Source organism: Aulonocara stuartgranti, assembly GCF_965226115.1.
Source record: "Aulonocara stuartgranti genome assembly, chromosome: 15".
Taxonomy (NCBI): domain Eukaryota; kingdom Metazoa; phylum Chordata; class Actinopteri; order Cichliformes; family Cichlidae; genus Aulonocara; species Aulonocara stuartgranti.
Genome location: NC_138951.1, coordinates 27,841,049 through 27,859,681, shown reverse-complemented (window position 1 = coordinate 27,859,681; position 18,633 = coordinate 27,841,049). Strand labels below are relative to the sequence as shown.

At 44.0% G+C, this 18,633-nt stretch overlaps 1 protein-coding gene across 2 annotated transcripts in view; it reads left to right on the top strand.

The window, feature by feature from the left end:
* Positions 1-1,029: 1,029 nt before the first annotated feature.
* ppp4r4 (protein phosphatase 4, regulatory subunit 4) overlaps positions 1,030-18,633 on the top strand; it is a 31,468-nt gene continuing 13,864 nt past the window's right edge. For both annotated transcript variants that reach the window (XM_082504475.1, XM_082504474.1), the window contains exons 1-9: positions 1,030-2,143; positions 11,020-11,093; positions 16,304-16,406; positions 16,520-16,667; positions 17,096-17,169; positions 17,806-17,912; positions 18,001-18,108; positions 18,292-18,413; positions 18,511-18,633. In XM_082504475.1, the coding sequence (XP_082360601.1) occupies positions 2,036-2,143; positions 11,020-11,093; positions 16,304-16,406; positions 16,520-16,667; positions 17,096-17,169; positions 17,806-17,912; positions 18,001-18,108; positions 18,292-18,413; positions 18,511-18,633 (967 nt within the window). In that variant the 5' untranslated portion in view covers positions 1,030-2,035. The remainder of the gene's footprint in view (positions 2,144-11,019; positions 11,094-16,303; positions 16,407-16,519; positions 16,668-17,095; positions 17,170-17,805; positions 17,913-18,000; positions 18,109-18,291; positions 18,414-18,510) is intronic.

Below are 18,633 nucleotides of genomic sequence, written 5' to 3'. Positions count from 1 at the left end.
ATATCTTCTGTCCTGCACCCGAAAAACAGCCTTCACCAACAACACAGATGGAAACAGGATCGATGCACATAACCAGACTCACAACAGCCCAGACAACTACTAACTGATTTGTGTATCAATCGTTTAAACCCGGTCAGTCAACAGCAGCCTGATAAAATTTCAAAGACTCAACTACTAACCCATCTCACACATTTAAATTCAATGATTTCAAACACACAAATGTAACCTAAATTAATTCAAAATCAGAATCATTAAAGAAAAAAATTGGTAAACACAGAACTGAGTGTTTGATTACAATCAAATTGGATGATAAAAACAAAACAACATTCAAGTGGATTCAAGTGTGGTTGGAAGTTCCACAAATTCAAACATATAAAAATAAAATAAAACAAACTGTTGACTGGGTACTACCTGTGAAACCATCCAATCAGGAAGCAGCACTCTCTGGTGTGCAGCAGAAGGTTCTGGTTCAGAGTCTGAGGGTCTGATCAACTCTGAGCTTTCATGAGCCGGACTGTCAGCCAACTCTGACACTGAGACTGCAGCTGAAGGTCAGCCCCTGTTCTTCTTCTCCTCCTCCTCCTTCTCCTCCTGTCTGTCTGGTCTCACCTGTCCCCATCTTTTTGCATTATGTGTTTTTTGTCTCGGTATGATAGTGTAACTTAAGTGGCTTACCTGCCTGCTCTGTCCCAACTACATGTCATTCAGAAACTCCAGGCATCTAACAAAGGGCCAACAGGGCTAACCTGTGATTACCTGCTCTAAAATGATGATTGAACACAGGAAACAATCTCAGAGCTTAACAGGTGAGGCATTCATCACATAAGCTGTGAGCTTCATGTTCACGTGGAAAAAGAAACATTTCAGAAAAAAAAGAAGAAAACCCTGAATGCAGGAAGTGACCCTGACCCTGCAAAATAAAACAAATCAATGCGGATTTTAAGCACGTGACGTGGATAGTTTTATTTGATGATTATTGAACTTTCAGGTGCGTTTACAGGTGATGGGACAGCTCAGAATGAGAGCGGGTTCTAGATCGAAGACACGTTCTGGACTTTATGAATTAGCACGGACAGTCGTTTCCATGGAGACGGATCAGCTGCTGCACTGCGCCTCCAGCTTAACGCCCTGCAGCTCATCTCTCGGTCCCGGTTCAGGTCGGGCTTGCATCCTCATGACTCCGTTTAGGTTCGCTCAGCCCGCTCTGCTGCTCACGGGTCACTCACGGTGATGAAGCCTCCTCCTCTTCGTCCTTTGGTGTGAAAATCAGTCTGATACCGTCTGTGAACTTTGACGCTGTCCGGTACCGGTCTGCGTATGACAGACCAGCACTGAACGTAGAGTGGGCGATTCGGTTCGGTTGTGCACTGTCGAGGATGACGGACTCAAAGGAGCACGGAGGAGCGCAGCCGCAGTTCTGCGTGACGCTCCCACCGCAGCCCTGAGGAGCTGAAGCAGGTGGAGAAGATCTGGACTTTGTCAGAATATTTGGAGATATGCGACGAACCGGAGAGGAGGTCCATCTGATTCATCCCGCGCCCGGTTTGTGCGGTTTCCTGCATTCAGTCTTTGGATTTACTCCGAATAAATTCCGTGTGCGGACTTTTGGACTGAGTGTGGTGTGAATGAAGAGTCCTCGGGGAATAAAAGAGTTAACTGGAGCTTTTTACACGCAGTCTGGCTGGCTTCTCTGCGCTGCACTGGATCTGCTTGGAAACGTGTGACACATCCCGGTAACGGTGTGACAGTTTGGGATGTTACGGGGGATTTTTCTGGAGGAATCGCAGTTCTGTGAGCGCCGAACCGCAGATCGTGCCGTGAGTGTGTGGACGGGTTTTGTTTGGGATCTCTGATAGCTGCATCGTGTGCAAATGAGCGCGTTCGTGAGACTTTGTCAGACTTTTGAACGGAGTCTGGAGTGACGTTCAGCTCGAGCCGGGATCTCCTTGGAAACGGTTAGTGACAGCCCCGCAACCCCCGCCCCCTCAACAGGGATGGTCGGAGCTGATACGACTGCCCCCCCTCTAACAGCCAGATGTTACCCGGCAGGATGGCCCTGAGCCCGGCCGGCGTGCTGTGCGGCCCGCTGGAGGAGCTGCAGGAACTCGCCTTCATCGAGAGGCCGATCCGCAGGAGCCTGAAGGTGGGTGTGTGTGTGTGAGAGAGAGAAACGTAAAGTAATGAGGAGGAGGGTGAGTTAGTGGGAGGAAGATCAGCAGCTTCAGTGGAGGAAGCAGAAGGGAGACCCGCAGCATGACGCAGTTTGTCCGCCTGTCTGTCTGCAGAGAGACAGACAGGTCTGAGGTGCATCGAGAAAAATGGCCAATAACTGATCGATTAACCAGTAATCATGAGAAACAGAGTGAAGCTGTCTCTGATCTAATTTAAGACAGTCGCTATTCATGACTGATCAGTAACTGAAAAGATAAACGCGCTGCCTGATTCTTACACCTGTAGCTGTGTGGGCGGGGTTTCACCATGATGACATTGAGAGAGGAGGCGGAGCTTGGGTGTTCTTACGGGAGAAAGCTGATGTGATGACGACAAACACACTTGCACTGTGTGCATGTGTATGTGTTGTTATGGTTGACAGTGGTCAGTCAGACTTCAGGTGAGCCTCTCCGTGTCCTCTTACGACCTTCCTGCACGTGTGAATGCTCAGGACAGTTCCTCATTGACAGACGTGACCCGGAAGTATCTGTGTTGCGCCCATAACAAGAGCTGTTCCATTTTTCCAAACACTAAGGAAAGGAGCTTCAGTGCTTCCTTTATTGCTTCCTTTAGCAGAGGAGACACTGGAACATCCTTTAGGAAAGGGAGCAGAAAACGCCAAATCTTAATTCATAGCATCTGATCGTTCATGAAAACAGGCAACATATTAAACAAAGTGAAGCAGATCATGAGAACATTCATCATAACTGCATTTTCCATTTCAGGGTCAGAATATTTTATTAATCCCTAGGGAAATGATGTGCTTTCATCCATAACCCGTTGATATATTTATAGTTTTTATAGCTGTTAAACTCACAGCTGATATCTGAACATCACACAGCTGGAATAAAACTACTTCCTGTTGAGTTGTTGCTGCATGAATGCAGAACGCTGTGTGAGCTCAAGATTATGATCTATACCAGGGGTGGGGAAACTCCAGGCCTCAAGGGCTGGTGTGCTGTAGGTTTTAGATGTGTCCTTGATCCAACACAGTCGATTAAATGGCTAATAACCCCCTCAACATGTCTTGAAGAGGCCTTGTAATGAACTAATCATTTCATTCAGGTGTGCTGACCCAGGGTGAGATCTAAAACCTGCAGGTTCACCGGCCTTTCAGGCCTGGAGTTCCTCACCCTGATCTATATGAACAGATCAAAGTGTATGTAAGGTTTTGTATAATCAGTGATCATTAGTAATCATTAGTAATGTCCTTTGTTGTATTACAGGCTTTAGGAGTCATGTTTACTTCAGGTCAGGTGGGAACAGTGATGATGGAGACAAGCAAATAAATAAATACCATATACACAAGATAACTGCCAGAGGGCAGAAGCTTAAACACCTGGTGTCCTGTGTTTGTGCAGTCCTGCAAGATGTTGCGTGCCTTTTTGAGACAGCGGATGCTACAGAGGTCCTTCAGTGATTTTCTAGGCCATGTTAGCGACCCTTTTAAATCAGAATACTTTAATAATCCATAAGGAAATTGTGTGGGTTACAGTTGATCCAAGACAATAACAATAACAGACAGTAAATAATACTACATAATCCAAAGTTTACATAATATAAGAAATAGCTCTAATATTTACAAATAGCTCAATTATAAATATGCCTTAATGCCTTCTTGTGTGCCATGCTGCGGCTCAAGAACTACACAGAGATGCAATACATCACCACACCCTCAAAGGCTAGTGATAAACCAGCTATCATCATGAGATTTGTAAACAGGAAACACAAGAATGCACTGCTGAAGCAGGGGAGGAAACTAAAAGGATCGAATGTCTACATGAATGACCATCTAACAAAATCCAACGCTGACATGGCGAAGAAAGCACGACACTTAAAGAAACTGGGAAAAATTCAGAATACCTGGACTACAAACTGTAAAATATTTATTAAGCTTAACGGCACACCGGAGGAAGCTAAAGTGTTGGTCATCAAATGCATGCAGGATCTGGAAAACATTAACAAGTAATATAACTACAAAGACAAGGAGCTGGGCTAACAATCTACAGTCATCCAAGCAGGTAATAGAAGACAACAACGAGCTAAAAGCGTAACACATTTAAGGATGGAACAATCAAGTAACTCATTATCTGGGATCTATACATTGTTATCACAAAGGATTGCTAATCAGGAGATAAATTCACCAGCAAACAAGGAATACAAAACACATTTCACAGAGCAGGACATTGATCCAGAACTGAACTTTTTTAACATCAAAAATACCTGCTATTATCATAATGATGATCAATTCAACAAAACTGTCAAGGTGGACGGTAAAATATCTATAATTCACTTTAACAGTAGAAGTTTATATGCAAATTTTCATAAAATAAGAGAATATTTAAGCAAATTTACACATCCATTCAGTGTGATTGCAGTATCTGAGACATGGATTAATAAAGAGAAAGGTGGGGACTTTGTAATAGATGGATATGAATTAAATCTTATAAATAGAAAGAATAAGAATGGCGGTGGTGTGGCCTTGTTTGTGGACAAAAATTTAAAATACAAGATGGTAGAAAAAATGTCGATGGCGGTAGATAATATATTAGAGTGTGTAACAATAGAAATTAGTATGGGAAAAGAGAAAAATGTCATTGTAAGCTGTATATATAGAACACCAGGTTCAAATACTGAAATTTTTAAGGAGTGGGTAGATAAAATATTCACTAGGACAAACCAAAAAGTCATCTTCATTTGTGGGGATTTTAACATAGATCTATTAAATCCAAGCAAACAGAAAATGACAGAGGAGTTTATTAATACAATGTATAGCTTGGGACTTTGTCCAATGATCACTAAACCCAGCAGGATCACAGCACAATCGGCAACCTTAATAGACAATATATTTACAAATGAAATAGAAAATAGATCCATAAGTGGTCTTTTAATAAATGATATCAGTGATCACCTACCTGTTTTTATAGTGTATAATAAAAATTATAGGAAGGTTACACAGGAAAATATAGTAAAATACAAACGAATGAGAACAGAAGAGTCAATAAATGCATTTAAAAATGATTTGCTCAAGCAAGAATGGGAGACGCTGTATAGGGAAAAAAATATTGATAAAGCTTATGAGATTTTTTTAGGAAAATTTAAAATGTTATATAATAGTCGTTGCCCAGTAAGGAAATATAGTAAAAAACAAAAATATGCAGAATGCCCATACAAAATGATTGCAAAATGCATGTAAGAAGAAAAATACCTTATACAGAGAATTTATAATGAACCGAAGTATAGAAGCTGAAAATAAATATAAGAAATATAAAAATAAATTAACGAGTATTTTGAGGTCATGTAAAAAGGAATACTATGAGAAATTATTGATTATGAATAAAAATAATACTAAAGGGATTTGGAAAACATTAAATACCATCATTAAAAAGGGCTCTGGACAGTCAGACTATCCTTCGTATTTCACTAATAATGATAGAAACATTAATAATATGAGCGATGTGGTAAATGATTTCAACAAATTCTTTGTAAGTGTTGGGCCAGACTTGGCTGAAACAATTCCTGATATGACAGATTCGGTAGAGAAAGAAACCAGATTCATTGATCGCAATCCTCATTCAATGTTCTTAACGGCAGTAGAAGAAAAGGAAATCATTGATATTGTTGGGAAATTACAAACAAAAAACTCTACAGACTCTGATGACATAGATATGGAAATAGTCAAAAAAGTGATAGAGGGCATTTCCAAACCCTTAACACATATCTGCAATTTGTCCATACAAACTGGTACATTCCCGACACAAATGAAAATAGCTAAAGTAACACCATTGTTCAAAAATGGAGATAAACACCAATTCACAAATTATAGGCCTGTCTCTCTACTTTCTCAATTTTCAAAAATACTGGAAAATTTTTTTATTAATAGACTCGACAAATTTATAGACAAACACAAAATAATAACGGATAGTCAGTATGGTTTCAGATCAAATAGATCAACATCATTGGCATTAATAGAATTGATCGAAAATATCACTAACAATATAGATAAAAGACAATGTATAGCTAGTATATTCATCGACCTAAAAAAAGCTTTTGATACAATTAATCATGAAATATTACTCGATAAATTGGAGTATTATGGCATTAGAGGAGTGGTGTTAGAGTGGGTAAAGAGTTATTTGAGAGACAGGAAGCAATTTGTGAAAATTGGGGAACATCAATCAGAGTGTATGGACATTGTTTGTGGAGTGCTGCAGGGGTCAGTATTGGGACCAAAGCTGTTTATCCTCTATATCAACGATATATGTAGAACATCAGATATATTACAGTTTATTCTATTTGCAGATGATACAAATATTTTTTGTGCTGGAGAGAACTTACAGCAGCTTTTGGAAATTGTCACACAAGAAATGATTAAACTGAAAACATGGTTTGATAGAAATAAGTTATCATTAAATTTGGAAAAAACGACATTTATGTTATTCGGAAATTATAAAAAAGATGCCGAAGCAAAGTTATTAGTAAATAATGTCAAATTTCTGGGTGTGATAATAGATAACAAAATCTGCTGGAAACCTAATATAAAGTATTTACAAGCTAAACTGTCAAGAAGTGTCTCCATACTGAGTAAAGTTAAATATTGTTTGCCTTCCAAATCACTCCGGGTACTTTACTGTTCACTTATATTGCCATATTTGGAATACTGTGCGGAAATTTGGGGAAACACATATAAAACTTCACTTCAACCAATATGTAAAATTTTAAAAAAAGCAATCAGGATGATTAGTAAAGCTGGATATAGAGACCATATTAACACCATGTTTTTGAAATTAAAAATATTGAAGTTTATGGATCTTATAAAATACAAAACGGCAAAAATTATGTATAAAGCTAGATACAATATGTTACCAGGAAATATACAGAGGATGTTCTATGACAGAGAAGGAGACTATGAACTAAGCGGTAAGTTGAATCTGAAGATCCTTAAAGCACGGTCAAATGTTAAAACTTTTTGCGTAACTATTTATGGAGTAAAACTGTGGAATAGCTTTACTGCAGAATTACAGCAATGCTCAGGAATTGGCAAGTTCATAAAACAAACAAACAAAAAAGGCAGCGGCTGCATTACTGCAGCTGCAGCCCCAATCCGTCTGTTGATCTCCGGCTCCCTTCTCCCATCACTCGCGAACAAGACCCCGAGATACTTGAACTCCTCCACTTGGGGCAGCATATTCCAGCATATAAAATAAAATAATGTTTTGTGTTAACACTCGCTCTTTCAAATAGATTCAAGTAAAACACAGCAAAAAATAAATAAAATCAAAGATTCAGTGGCACTAAGTCCTGTTGCTCTTAAATGCATTTTCACCCATTTAGCAGGAGTGGGGCCGATGGAGGTTTGTCAGTGTCGTGTCAGTGGGAGGATTTAGAGATTTCTCAGTGAATTTCACACTCCCGTGGCGGCTTGCTAGGTGCTTGAGATTTGAAGTTAAATTTTTCGCTGTCGAAAGAAGTTTTCTTCCCACGCAGAGTGTACAGCGGACGCTAATGTTTTTGTCACTTTTTACGGACTAAAACTTAAAGTAATTTCAGTACATCCACCCTTTAAACGCTGCATGGTTGTACTCTCTCCCACACTCCATATTATCCATTGTTGATCGACACACGTCTGTTGCTGCCACGTGCACCGCACGTGCTTACATCATTGTCATGAGACACTCTCACAAACAAAATCACAACACTTTAGTAACACAGTATGCTTACGGGAAGGTAACAGTTATATAATTACTTTTTTGCAATGCTAATCCCTTACATTTCTCGTTACTTGAAAAAGTAATTGGATTACAGTAACATGTTACTTGTAACGCATTACTGGCCATCTGGTCGAGAATGACCGAGCTAAAATCCTGACAGACTTCCAGATAGACAGACAAGTTGGTGATGGCTAACCAACCAGACATAGAAGTGGTGGACCCTCAAGCTGACAGGACGAGATGGGAACTTTAAAAAAAAAACAAAAAAACAAAATTCCCCTCTCACCCCTGCAGTCGGTCTATCCTCCAATCTCGGGTCCTCTACCAGAGGCCTGGGAGATTGAGGGTCCTGCGCAGTATCTTAGCTGTTACTAGCACTGCGCTCTTCTGGAAAGAGATCTCAAATGTTGTTCCTGGGATCTCTGGAGCCACTTGTCTAGCTTGGGAGTCACTACACCTAGTGCTCTGATTACCGCTTGGACCACTGTTACCTTCACCCTCCACATCTTCTTGAGCTCTTCGCTGAACCCTTGGTACTTCTCCAGCTTCTCAAGTTTGGAAAGCTGGTATTCATGTGAAGAGTGATGTCACCCCACACTTCTTCCGTCCACGTTCTGTCCCCTTTGCATATGTTGCCCTCAGTGAAGAGGAACAGAAGCTACCTCTAGAAGTCAAAGTTGTAAAAAACACTATGCAAACTGATAAATAGAACCTCAGCTCTTCACAAGTTTCAGCTTGGTCCAGAACTTGCACACCTCCTTGGGTATCAGGTACTGTATGGCCAAACTGCACTGGTGGAGCTCCCCTGATGGCAGACCAAAACCTAATGAAGAAGGGCCTGTGGTTACAGATCTGAAGAAGGTCTGATTGCAGTAAAATGGTTCGACAACAAATGTGTCAACCCTCTAAACAATGCCTGTGGGTTCATGCCTCTTTCATCTGTCAAAAGGTGGAGCAAAAACTCCAACGCAAAGATCACCATTGCATGCCCATCACTCATCCTTACATATAATTAGCATATGGGAGGAACTGAGTTTTCTGATATGCTATTACACCTGTATAAGACAAGTTATAAGTTATAAGTTACAAGTTAAGGAGATGGCATATTCTGCTGTTCGGATACATCGTTGACTTGAATTCCTGGTCTAAACGAGTTCCTGTGCCCTACAGAACCAGAAACCAATGGCTCTCAAAAGGTTCCACCTGGCTGTGTCTGAACCAAGTCAACAAACCAGATTTGCACTGTTTTTGTTTTATTTTTATTTTTTGCAAAGCAAAAATGATTTTGCACAGTAGCATTCAATCAGAAATGGCCTGAATGTGAGTGTTTTGCACTTTTTCATAGTTGCAGATTTAAAAAATATATATTTTGTTTTTTGATATAATACTTTCCTTTGATGGAATGAAAACCAGCAATGTTTGCTGGCATGCTACTTGAAATAATCTGTATCCAATGCCCGGGATAGTTTTTGTTATTAATTTAATTATAATTTGGCACTTTATTTGATTTTTCTTCAACTGTAAATTCTACTGTACTTGTGTTTGCATGACAAATACGTAAACCATTAAGTGGCATCTCAACCATTTAGTAGAGGTCCAGATAATCTTCCACAGCACACCTAATCATTTCTCACGCCACACCTATGTGCCACAGCACAGTGGTTGGGAAACACTGATCTATACAGTTATACATAAACAAGATCCCGAGATACTTGAACTCATCCCTGACCCGGAGTGGGCACTCCATTGTTTTTTCCAGCTGACAATCATAGGGTCAGAGTTGGAGTTGCTGTTTCTCATTCTTTATGGGTTGCTCTAAGCACAGGTGGGGGTTTTTTGTGTTTTTTTGTTTTTTAGTTGTAGTTACCACAGGTATTAATACCCAGGTCCTTAAAAGGCTCTGGCTATGATCTTTGACAAAGGTCTGACAGAGGTCTGATTAGCTTTAGTCTGTGTGGCAGGCAATATCACAGACTTATCATTAACTTCTCACATCTTGTCATGTTATCATATGATGACAACAAACATTTTAATGCAAAATGTGTACTTTACAGAGAAATAATTTTACTGTATTAGTACTTACTGTGCTAACATGCAGTTAACGTTATTTATTGTTACTACCCTGTGGGACCTTTGTAGTAATAGTTATTCTATGGCATGAATCATATTTTTTCAGAGAAAAAATATTTCGCCCTACTTTATGGGAGCTTGGGCCCCCTTGTTTAGTCAAATAAATCAGACCCCCACATCTCTGCAACAGAAATTTATTGTGCATACAAGCACCTCTCAAACAGCTTCTTCCACTGGGCCATTCAGACTGTTAACAAATACTACCCCCTCCTCCCTCACATATATATAGCCCTTAACTGACCTCTGAATTCCTAACTGTTGCTCAGACCTGATTCTGGGATCCTCTCGTACTCATAATCACTCTCACCGAGGCAGTGACCTTAAGACCCTAATTCTCCAATCAAATTCTTTCCTCCCATAAACTGCTCTTGTGCTCGTTTCCTGCAAGTTTGCGCATGGTCATTTTAATGCATTATTTTTTTGCTTTTACATCCTATCACTCAATGTTCTCAAAAAATGATCCCAATCCATGTCCAAACACAACTGTTTCCAATGTGCTGCAACTGCATGAAAACAAGGTGATCATTATAATGATCACCTTGTTTGGTGTTTTCCCCACTCCAAAAATTCTGGTGTTTTTTGAGTGGGGAAATGCCTCAAAAACCAAAACAAGCAGTCCCAAGGAACAGAATTTAGAAGAATTTAGAAGTCAGTCAGTCTAAGCTCAACCTCAAGACAAACATTTTCCTGGAGTCACAGAAAGCTTAATTCACATTTGCATATCCACCACAGAGGTTGCCAGGAAAGACCACCAGAGACTGCAGACACAAAGATCTTACAAAGACTATGCTTCATAAGCTGAATGCAGTTTTAGAGATTTTTAATGTCATATTTACCTCTGATGGTCTCATATATGATTAGGGTCTGTGTTGGGTCAACTGTCATTAAAGCTCACCTAAGGACAGCACAATCATATCAAACAGGTAACTCTGATCAGCTGACTTTGTATTTTTGTTTTTCCCATCAGACTGCAGAAGAGATTGATCAGCTGACTGTGGATGAAGACCTAAATGACATTGAGAGAGCTGTCTACCTCCTCAGGTGAGTCTCAGCAAAGGTTTATGCGCAGGTCAACAGCACTTCAAACTGAAACCCCACCTAGTGCCCCAGGTTTGTCAGACAGCTCCAGGTGCAGATCTGTTCATTCCTGTGGGGAAATGAAGAAACTGGAGCAGAGTTCAAGCTGAGACTATAACCATAATCCTTTTTAACCTGCCACAGAGTTTCTTTTTCTCTAAGTTAAATAGGTTACAATGAGACTAAAATAAGTTCAGCTATGTTTACAGTAAAGAACAAATACAAAAGCTTTTGTAGTTATGTGGATTTCTGGATGCCTTGGGTGGAGCTGAAAGCATTGTCCTCCACCCGTCCTCCTTTGCTGTGACCCAGTAAACTGTGGAGCTAATTGAACAATGGAAGTAATCAGCAGTCCAATCCCAGAGGGTTTAAATTAGTTCACTGAACTCATTCATAAACAGGACTTGAGCCTACAGGACTCCGACTGGAGTCTGGAGCAGATCTGAACCCATAAACCTGCCCTGTTCAGGTCGTCTTCGTTTGTTTGCTTGTTATTTTTTAAATCAACAATATTTTTTATTATTCTCAAATAAATATTAAGTAAAGAAACAGAAGCAAAACAACAAAAATATATTTTTTTAAAAACGAGACACAAACAAGCCTCATGAGATCACAAGTAATATGTTCGTAGTGCTTGCCTTCACTGCCCCCCCCCCCCCCCGTCCCGTTTGGTTCTTTTGCCATCAGAATTATTGTCTAAAGGCAAAGAAAGATGCCCAATGGATTTACTTTATCAAATGGACCATCCCGGCCTTGGTCTATTTGATTCACCTTTGCTTTTATTGTGTGGAGGTAAACACAGACGACACGAGAGCTCTCGATTAACACTGCTCATTTATTACTCATCACCACACAACTGAATACTTTCCCCTCCAAAACACAGCAACAACACTTCCTGAGAACTGGGTGTGAGTGGAGCCCTTCCAGTGGTCCACCACACATGCCCCCCCCCCCCCCCCCCCCGAACACCCAGTAGGGTCATCCCCTAGTCCAGAACCCTTGCTTTAATTAAACGTCCAGAACGGCTGAGACAGCACATAGGGAGCGAAGCACGGGGGTGGGCTCTCGGGCAAGAATTCCCCAGGGACCCGGAGGGGCTGACCGAGGACAAGTTCAGCCGAGGAAGCCCTGAGATCTTCTTTAACCGCGCAGGGCAACCCCAGTAAAACCCATGGAAGGTGGTCAACCCAGTTGCCATCTGTGAGAGAAGCGGCCTTAAGCGACCGGTGGAAACGTTCGCATATCCCGTTGGCCTGTGGGTGGTACGCAGTGGTTTGGTGGACCTTGACCCCCAGGCCGTCAGCCATGGCAGACCAACGAACTGGGGGCCCCTGTCTGAGGTGATGTCGGCGGGGGAACGAAACGCGAAACCCACGTTGACAAAAATGCCTTGGCCACTGCTGCTGCTGTAGTAGACGCCAGAGGCACTTGGTTGTGCAGTCCACTACAGTTAAAAGGTGCGTGAAACCTTGTGACTGCAGCAGAGGACCAACCAGATCCACATGCACATGATCAAAACGCCTCCCTGGAACGCGGAAGGATTCGAGGGGCGCCTATGTGCCTATGGATCTTAGCACGTTGGCATGGGATGCACGCGGCTGCCCAGTCTTTCACCGATTTACGAAGGCCCGGCCAAACGAACCTAGAGCTGACCAGCTTGACCGAGGCCCGGACGCCTGGATGAGAGAGGGTGTGTACGGAGTCGAAAATGCAACGACGCCACGAAAGGGGAACTACAGGGCGTGGACGGCTGGTGGAAACATCACAAAACAGGCTAGGCCCACCGTTCCACACGGGTCTGTCCTCCAGTACAAGGCCCGTTTGCGCAGACCGAAGGGCAAGGATGTCCGGGTCGGCCTGTTGGTCAGCGGCCATAGCCTCAATGTCTATGCCAACATAAACGGGAGAAACCAGCACGCGGGATAGACAGTCAGCCACGCAGTTGGACTTACTAGCCACGTGCTGAATGTCAGTTGTGAACTCGGAAATGGCTGCCAACTGGCGCTGCTGGCGCCCGCTCCACGGATCAGAGACCTTGGACATCGCGAATGTCAAGGGTTTATGATCAACGTACACGGTGAAGCTCCGACCCTTAAGAAAAAACGAAAATGCCGCGTTGCGAGGTGCAGGGCCAGCAACTCCTTGTCAAAAACGCTATATTTGCGCTCACTGTTTCTAAGCGTGCGACTAAAAAAAGCGAGCAGTGGCCAGGCACCGGAGACCCGCTGTTCTAACACTGCGCCCACCGCCACGTCCGACACGTCGGAGGTCAACGCAATCTCCGCCGACGGAAACGGGTGGGCCAGCAGGGCGGCGTTTGCCAGCGCGGCCTTGGCCCCAGAAAATGCCTGGATGCGTTCAGTGAGCCAATCAATTGGGTCCTTACCTGTTTTACCTTACCTTTTTCAAGGCAGCATAGAGAGGCTGCAGCAGGTGCGCAGCTCTGCGGTTGTACAAATTGACCATCCCCAAGAACTCCTGCAGCGCTTTAACGGACGCGGGACGCGGAAAAGCCGAAACGGCCCGGACCTTGTCTGGCAACGGAACCACACCATCAGCGGAAATGCGGTGGCCCAAGAAATCCAGAACCGGCAAGCCAAACTGGCACTTGGAGAAGTTGACGATCAGGCCGTGTGCCGCCAAGCGCTGGAAAACCTGATGCAGATGGGACGCGTGCTGACTCTCAGAACAGCTGGCCACCAATATATCGTCAAGGTACACGAAGTCGAAAGGCAGCCCGCGCAAGACAGAGTCCATCAACCGCTGAAGTCAATTTTAGAAAAAATCAAGGCACCTCGATTTTTTCTAAAATTGACTTGGTGCGGGGGTATCAGCGGGTTCCCGTGCGCACCGAAGACGTCCCCAAAACTGCCGTTATTACCCCTTTCGGCCTGTTTGAATTTTTCGCGCATACCATTCGGCCTGAAAGGCGCCGCCCAGACTGTCTTGCGCGGGCTGCCTTTCGTCTTCGTGTACCTTGACGATACGAGGTGGCCGGAAAAATCCTGGATGTGGGGAATGGGGTAACGGTCGTTCTCTGTAACATTATTCAAACGGCGAAAATCCCCACACGGCCGCCACCGACCGTCTGACTTGGGCACCATGTGTAGCGGAGAAGCCCAGGCACTATTCGACAGCTGCACTATGCCGAGGCGCTCCATTGCGGCAAACTCTTCCCGAGCGACGGAGAGTTTCGCAGGGTCGAGGCGGCGCGCGCGTGCGAACACCGGGGTACCGACCGTCGGAATATAATGTTCAACCCTGTGCTTCGTTGCCGTGTTCGAGAAATTAGGAACAGTCAGTGAAGGGAACTCCAAGAGCAAACGCTGAAAAACATTCCCTGAAGTCACAAAATTAGCCCGATTCAGGGGCTCGATGGTGCGAGTGAAACGGGGTATTGAAGAAAAAGACAGGGCATCAATTAAGCGTCTGTTAGTGACATCGACCAGCAGTCCGTGGGCACAAAGAAAATCGGCGCCCAAAATAGGTACAGAGCTAGTGGCAACAACAAAGGTCCATTGGAAATCCTGACCATGAAAACAAACAGTCACGAACCTTTCCCTGAACGTTGCGATGGGAGAGCCATTAGCTGCAATAAGCTGCAGTCCGCAGCCTGCTGCTAAACTGTCGCCTCCGGACGGGGGAAGGAGGCTCTTCTGGGAGCCGGAGTCCACTAGGAAACGTCTCCCAGAGCGCGAGTCTTCTATGAAGAGCAGTTTTTCTTTGTCGCTAGCAGTGGCGGCCGCTACAGCGCGCTGGCGGGGCCCGTGTCCCAGGGTCAGAAAAGCACAAGGCAGCAGAGAGCAGCGCGCTCCGGCGCCAAAACGCTGATGGTAGAAACAGAGGTCCCGTCCGTGGTGTTGCTGTGCCGCGATCTTTGCCGTCAGCGAAGGATCGGATACGTCGGGGCAGGTCAACGGGGAAGTGGAAGGCGCCGCCGGTGAGGCTGGAACTAGGTCGTGATCGTGGAAAGTGCGGGTAGCCAGGAGAATATGATCCACGTCCTCAGCCAGTGAGCGATAATCCTTTGTGCCCAGAAGCGGAGAGTTGGCGAGGCCGGCTCTCACGGCAGCCGGCAGCTGTCGGAGGAAGATGTGGGCGAAGAGGAATCCCCCGTCGTCCGGTCCGAGAAAGGATAGCATGTGCTCCATCAGTTCGAGAGCCGTACCGCCACCCAGGCCTGAGAGGCAGAGGAGCTTCTCGGCTCGCTCTGCGTTGGAGAGGGCATTGCGCCGAAGAAGCAACTCCTTAAGGGCGGCATACTTCCCTCGGGTGGGTGGGTCCCGGAATAGAGTCAACGCACGACGAGTGGCTAGTGGGTTGAGAGAGGCCACCACATGGTGATATCAGCCGAGATGCCACGAAGAGCAAACTGAGCCTCCACCTGCACGAACCACGACGGGGGATCGTGAAGCCAAAAGTCTGGCAGCTTGAGCGCCACAGCAAACGCAGCTGCAGCCGTAGGCAGAGGGCTGGCGGCTGCTGATGCATCCAGAGCGGAGTCGGTGCCACCATCGGACTGCACCATGTTCGAGTCAGGGGTTACCATTGTGGAGGTAAACACAGATGACACGAGAGCTCTCGATTAACACTGCTAGTTTATTACTCATCACCACACAACTGAATACTTTTCCCTCCAAAACACAGCAACAACACTTCCTGAGAACTGGGTGTGAGTGGAGCCCTCCAGTGGTCCACCACAATTGTTTATTTTATTCTATTTTCACTTGCTACACATGGGACAGGGGAAAGAAAAGGGAGAAAGAAAGAGAGGTAGGGAAAGAAAAACAGCAGGGAAGAGGAACGGTGATAAAGGGCAAAAAAACAAAAACCAACAAAACAAACAGACAAAAAATACATATATCAATCACCTAGATCACATGTTGAGAAAGAAAAAAGAGAAAACAAGCAAAAAAAAGAGAGCAATATAATAAACAATATAATAAACAACATCAAATAAAGAGCAGTAGTTTGTTGTGTTTCAGCAGTAGTAACAGCAGTAGAAGATGAAACTGAACAGTGCAAAGCAGCTACCATAGACCAATCCACACCTTTCTGACCTGGAAACATTCTGACTACTCATTCTATCTCCCCTCTTTCCTCCCCTCTCTCTTCCCTCCGTCTCCCCTTCTATGTCAACTCTGCATCCCCGCTGTCTCCCCTCGGCTCTTCAGTGTTGGTCAGGAGGTGCAGAGGGTCAGTGTCATCAGTAACCTCTCGAGTCTCGTCCGACAGAATCCAGCTGAAACATTTCGTAGAGTGGTACCAAAAGTTCGGGTAAGTTACCTCTGTCACACTGTACTTCAAGGACATCAGAGTATGGCCACAAAATGACAGGTGCAATGTACAGGTGTGTCTTACAGGTAACCTGTCCTGTCTGTGTGACCCAGGAGGTTCTGAACGGAGCTGGAGCTGAAATCCAGCTGGCTGCAGCGGCGTCATTTTTAACTATCCTTCAAGATGACATCATACTGATCCACACCCACACTTACTCCATCCTAAAGATTGTCTTGTTGCACCTGAACCACAGAGACACAGGTAAAAACCTGAACTTCAGACGTGACAACAAGAAAAAAAGAAACCCTGGTTTGCTGGGCTCCTTTCATTGATAACAGTTTCAAATGTGTCCAGGTCCTTTCTCCCTGTAGAGATCTGTAGGTCCTGATGAGAAGGTGTGTGGTTGCGATTTTTGTGTAAGTGCTATAATTGTGGTGTTATTCTTTGATGGACCTTTCCAGTCTACGGTGTACGTATGACAGCTGGGATAAGCTCTAACCTCACACCCCAAAGACAATATTCAATAAAAGCAACTTTTGCTTGCTCCAGATTTTAAGAATATTCCATGGCTTATAAATAATGACATCATTTTTATACTGCCAACATACAGGTATAAAACATCTGTATATCTGACATTCTGACATCAAAGTTGCCTTGTTTGTTACTGATTTTGCCATCTTCATTGACAGTGGTGAGCAACGCCTGGCTGGAAACTCTGCTATTAGCTATCAACGCTCTGCCCAAAGAAACCATCAAACAAGAGGTCAGTTAATGCTGGCTAATCAGTTAATCCAAAATGCTGCAGTAAGAGTACTTACAAGGACTAAAAAGAGAGAGCATATTTCTCCTATTTTGGCTTCCCTTCATTAGCTCCCTGTTAAATCCAGAAATTAAAATCCTGCTCCTCACATACAACGTCTTAAACAATCAGGCCCCATCTTATCTTTTGGGGCAGGGATAGCTCAGTAGGTAAAGTGGTCGCCCCATGATCGGAAGGTCGGCGGTTCGAATCCACTTAACGGCTACCCTGACGTACCCCTGAGCAAGGTACCGTCCCTACACACTGCTCCCCGGGCACCTGCTTAGTGGGCTGCCCACTGCTTCACTGAGTGAATGGGTCAAATGCAGAGAAAAACAAGTAATTTCCCCATGGGGATCAATAAAGTATCCATTATTATTATTATTATTATCTTAATGACTTTATAGTACCATATTACCCCATTATAACCCTTCGCTCTCGCACTGCAGGCTTACTTGTTGTTCATACAATATTTAAAAGTAGAATAGGAGGGAGACAGACACTATCTCTACTTTTAAGATTAGGCTTAATTGCAAAAGAATTGACTTGAACTGATTATTTACCAGATTTATATGGTCAATGAAATGCGTGTCTCCACAGGTGCTGAACCCCCTACTACATCAGTCTCAGCTGTCTCACGCTCCTCAGGCTCGGCTGGCTAGCTGTCGCATTTTAGGAAAAGTTGCCTGCAAATTTGATTCCTACATGTGAGCTGCAGCAAGTAGTACTCTGTAGTATTATAATACAAAGAGTTCTCTCATTTGGTCTAATACTAACTCTGTTTCTGTGCATCAGTGTAAAGAAGGAGCTGCTGCCTTTGGCTCGTTCTTTATGTCAGGACCCGGAATTTGAAGTCCGAGCCTGTATGTGCCGTCAGCTGGAGAGCATTGCGAGAGCCACTGGGTAATTGCAAGCAAATACTGAATAAACAATCATTGGGTAAAACACAACACTGACCAATCAAAAGCCCTGCACCGACCAGATGAAATCTCACCACTAACCAACCACTAGCCAGACAGTAACCAAGCAACCAAAAATCAAACAAAACCCAACACCTACCAAACATATGTGCTGTTTTTCTTTCAGGGTGGATGACACCAGGACAGAGCTTCTTCCTGATCTAGTGGAACTTGCTGGAGATGAGGACAGCAGTGTCCGCCTTGCTGCCTTTGACACAATCATCAACCTAATGGAGATGATGGACAGCGGTAAGTCAGATTTCATGCGGTATGCATAGGTGGCCCAGTATTTTAGTCTATTCAGTGTGTATTTGTAAACAGCTGGTTTAAAAATTCTTCTTCTCAGATGACCAACTCCACGTTGTCATTCCTTTGGTGATGGCGGTGTGTGAGGCCTCGCTGCAGGAGGATGAAGCAATTATGGCATCTTTGTCATTCCGGTTTGGGAAGCTCTGCAATGAATTGGCAG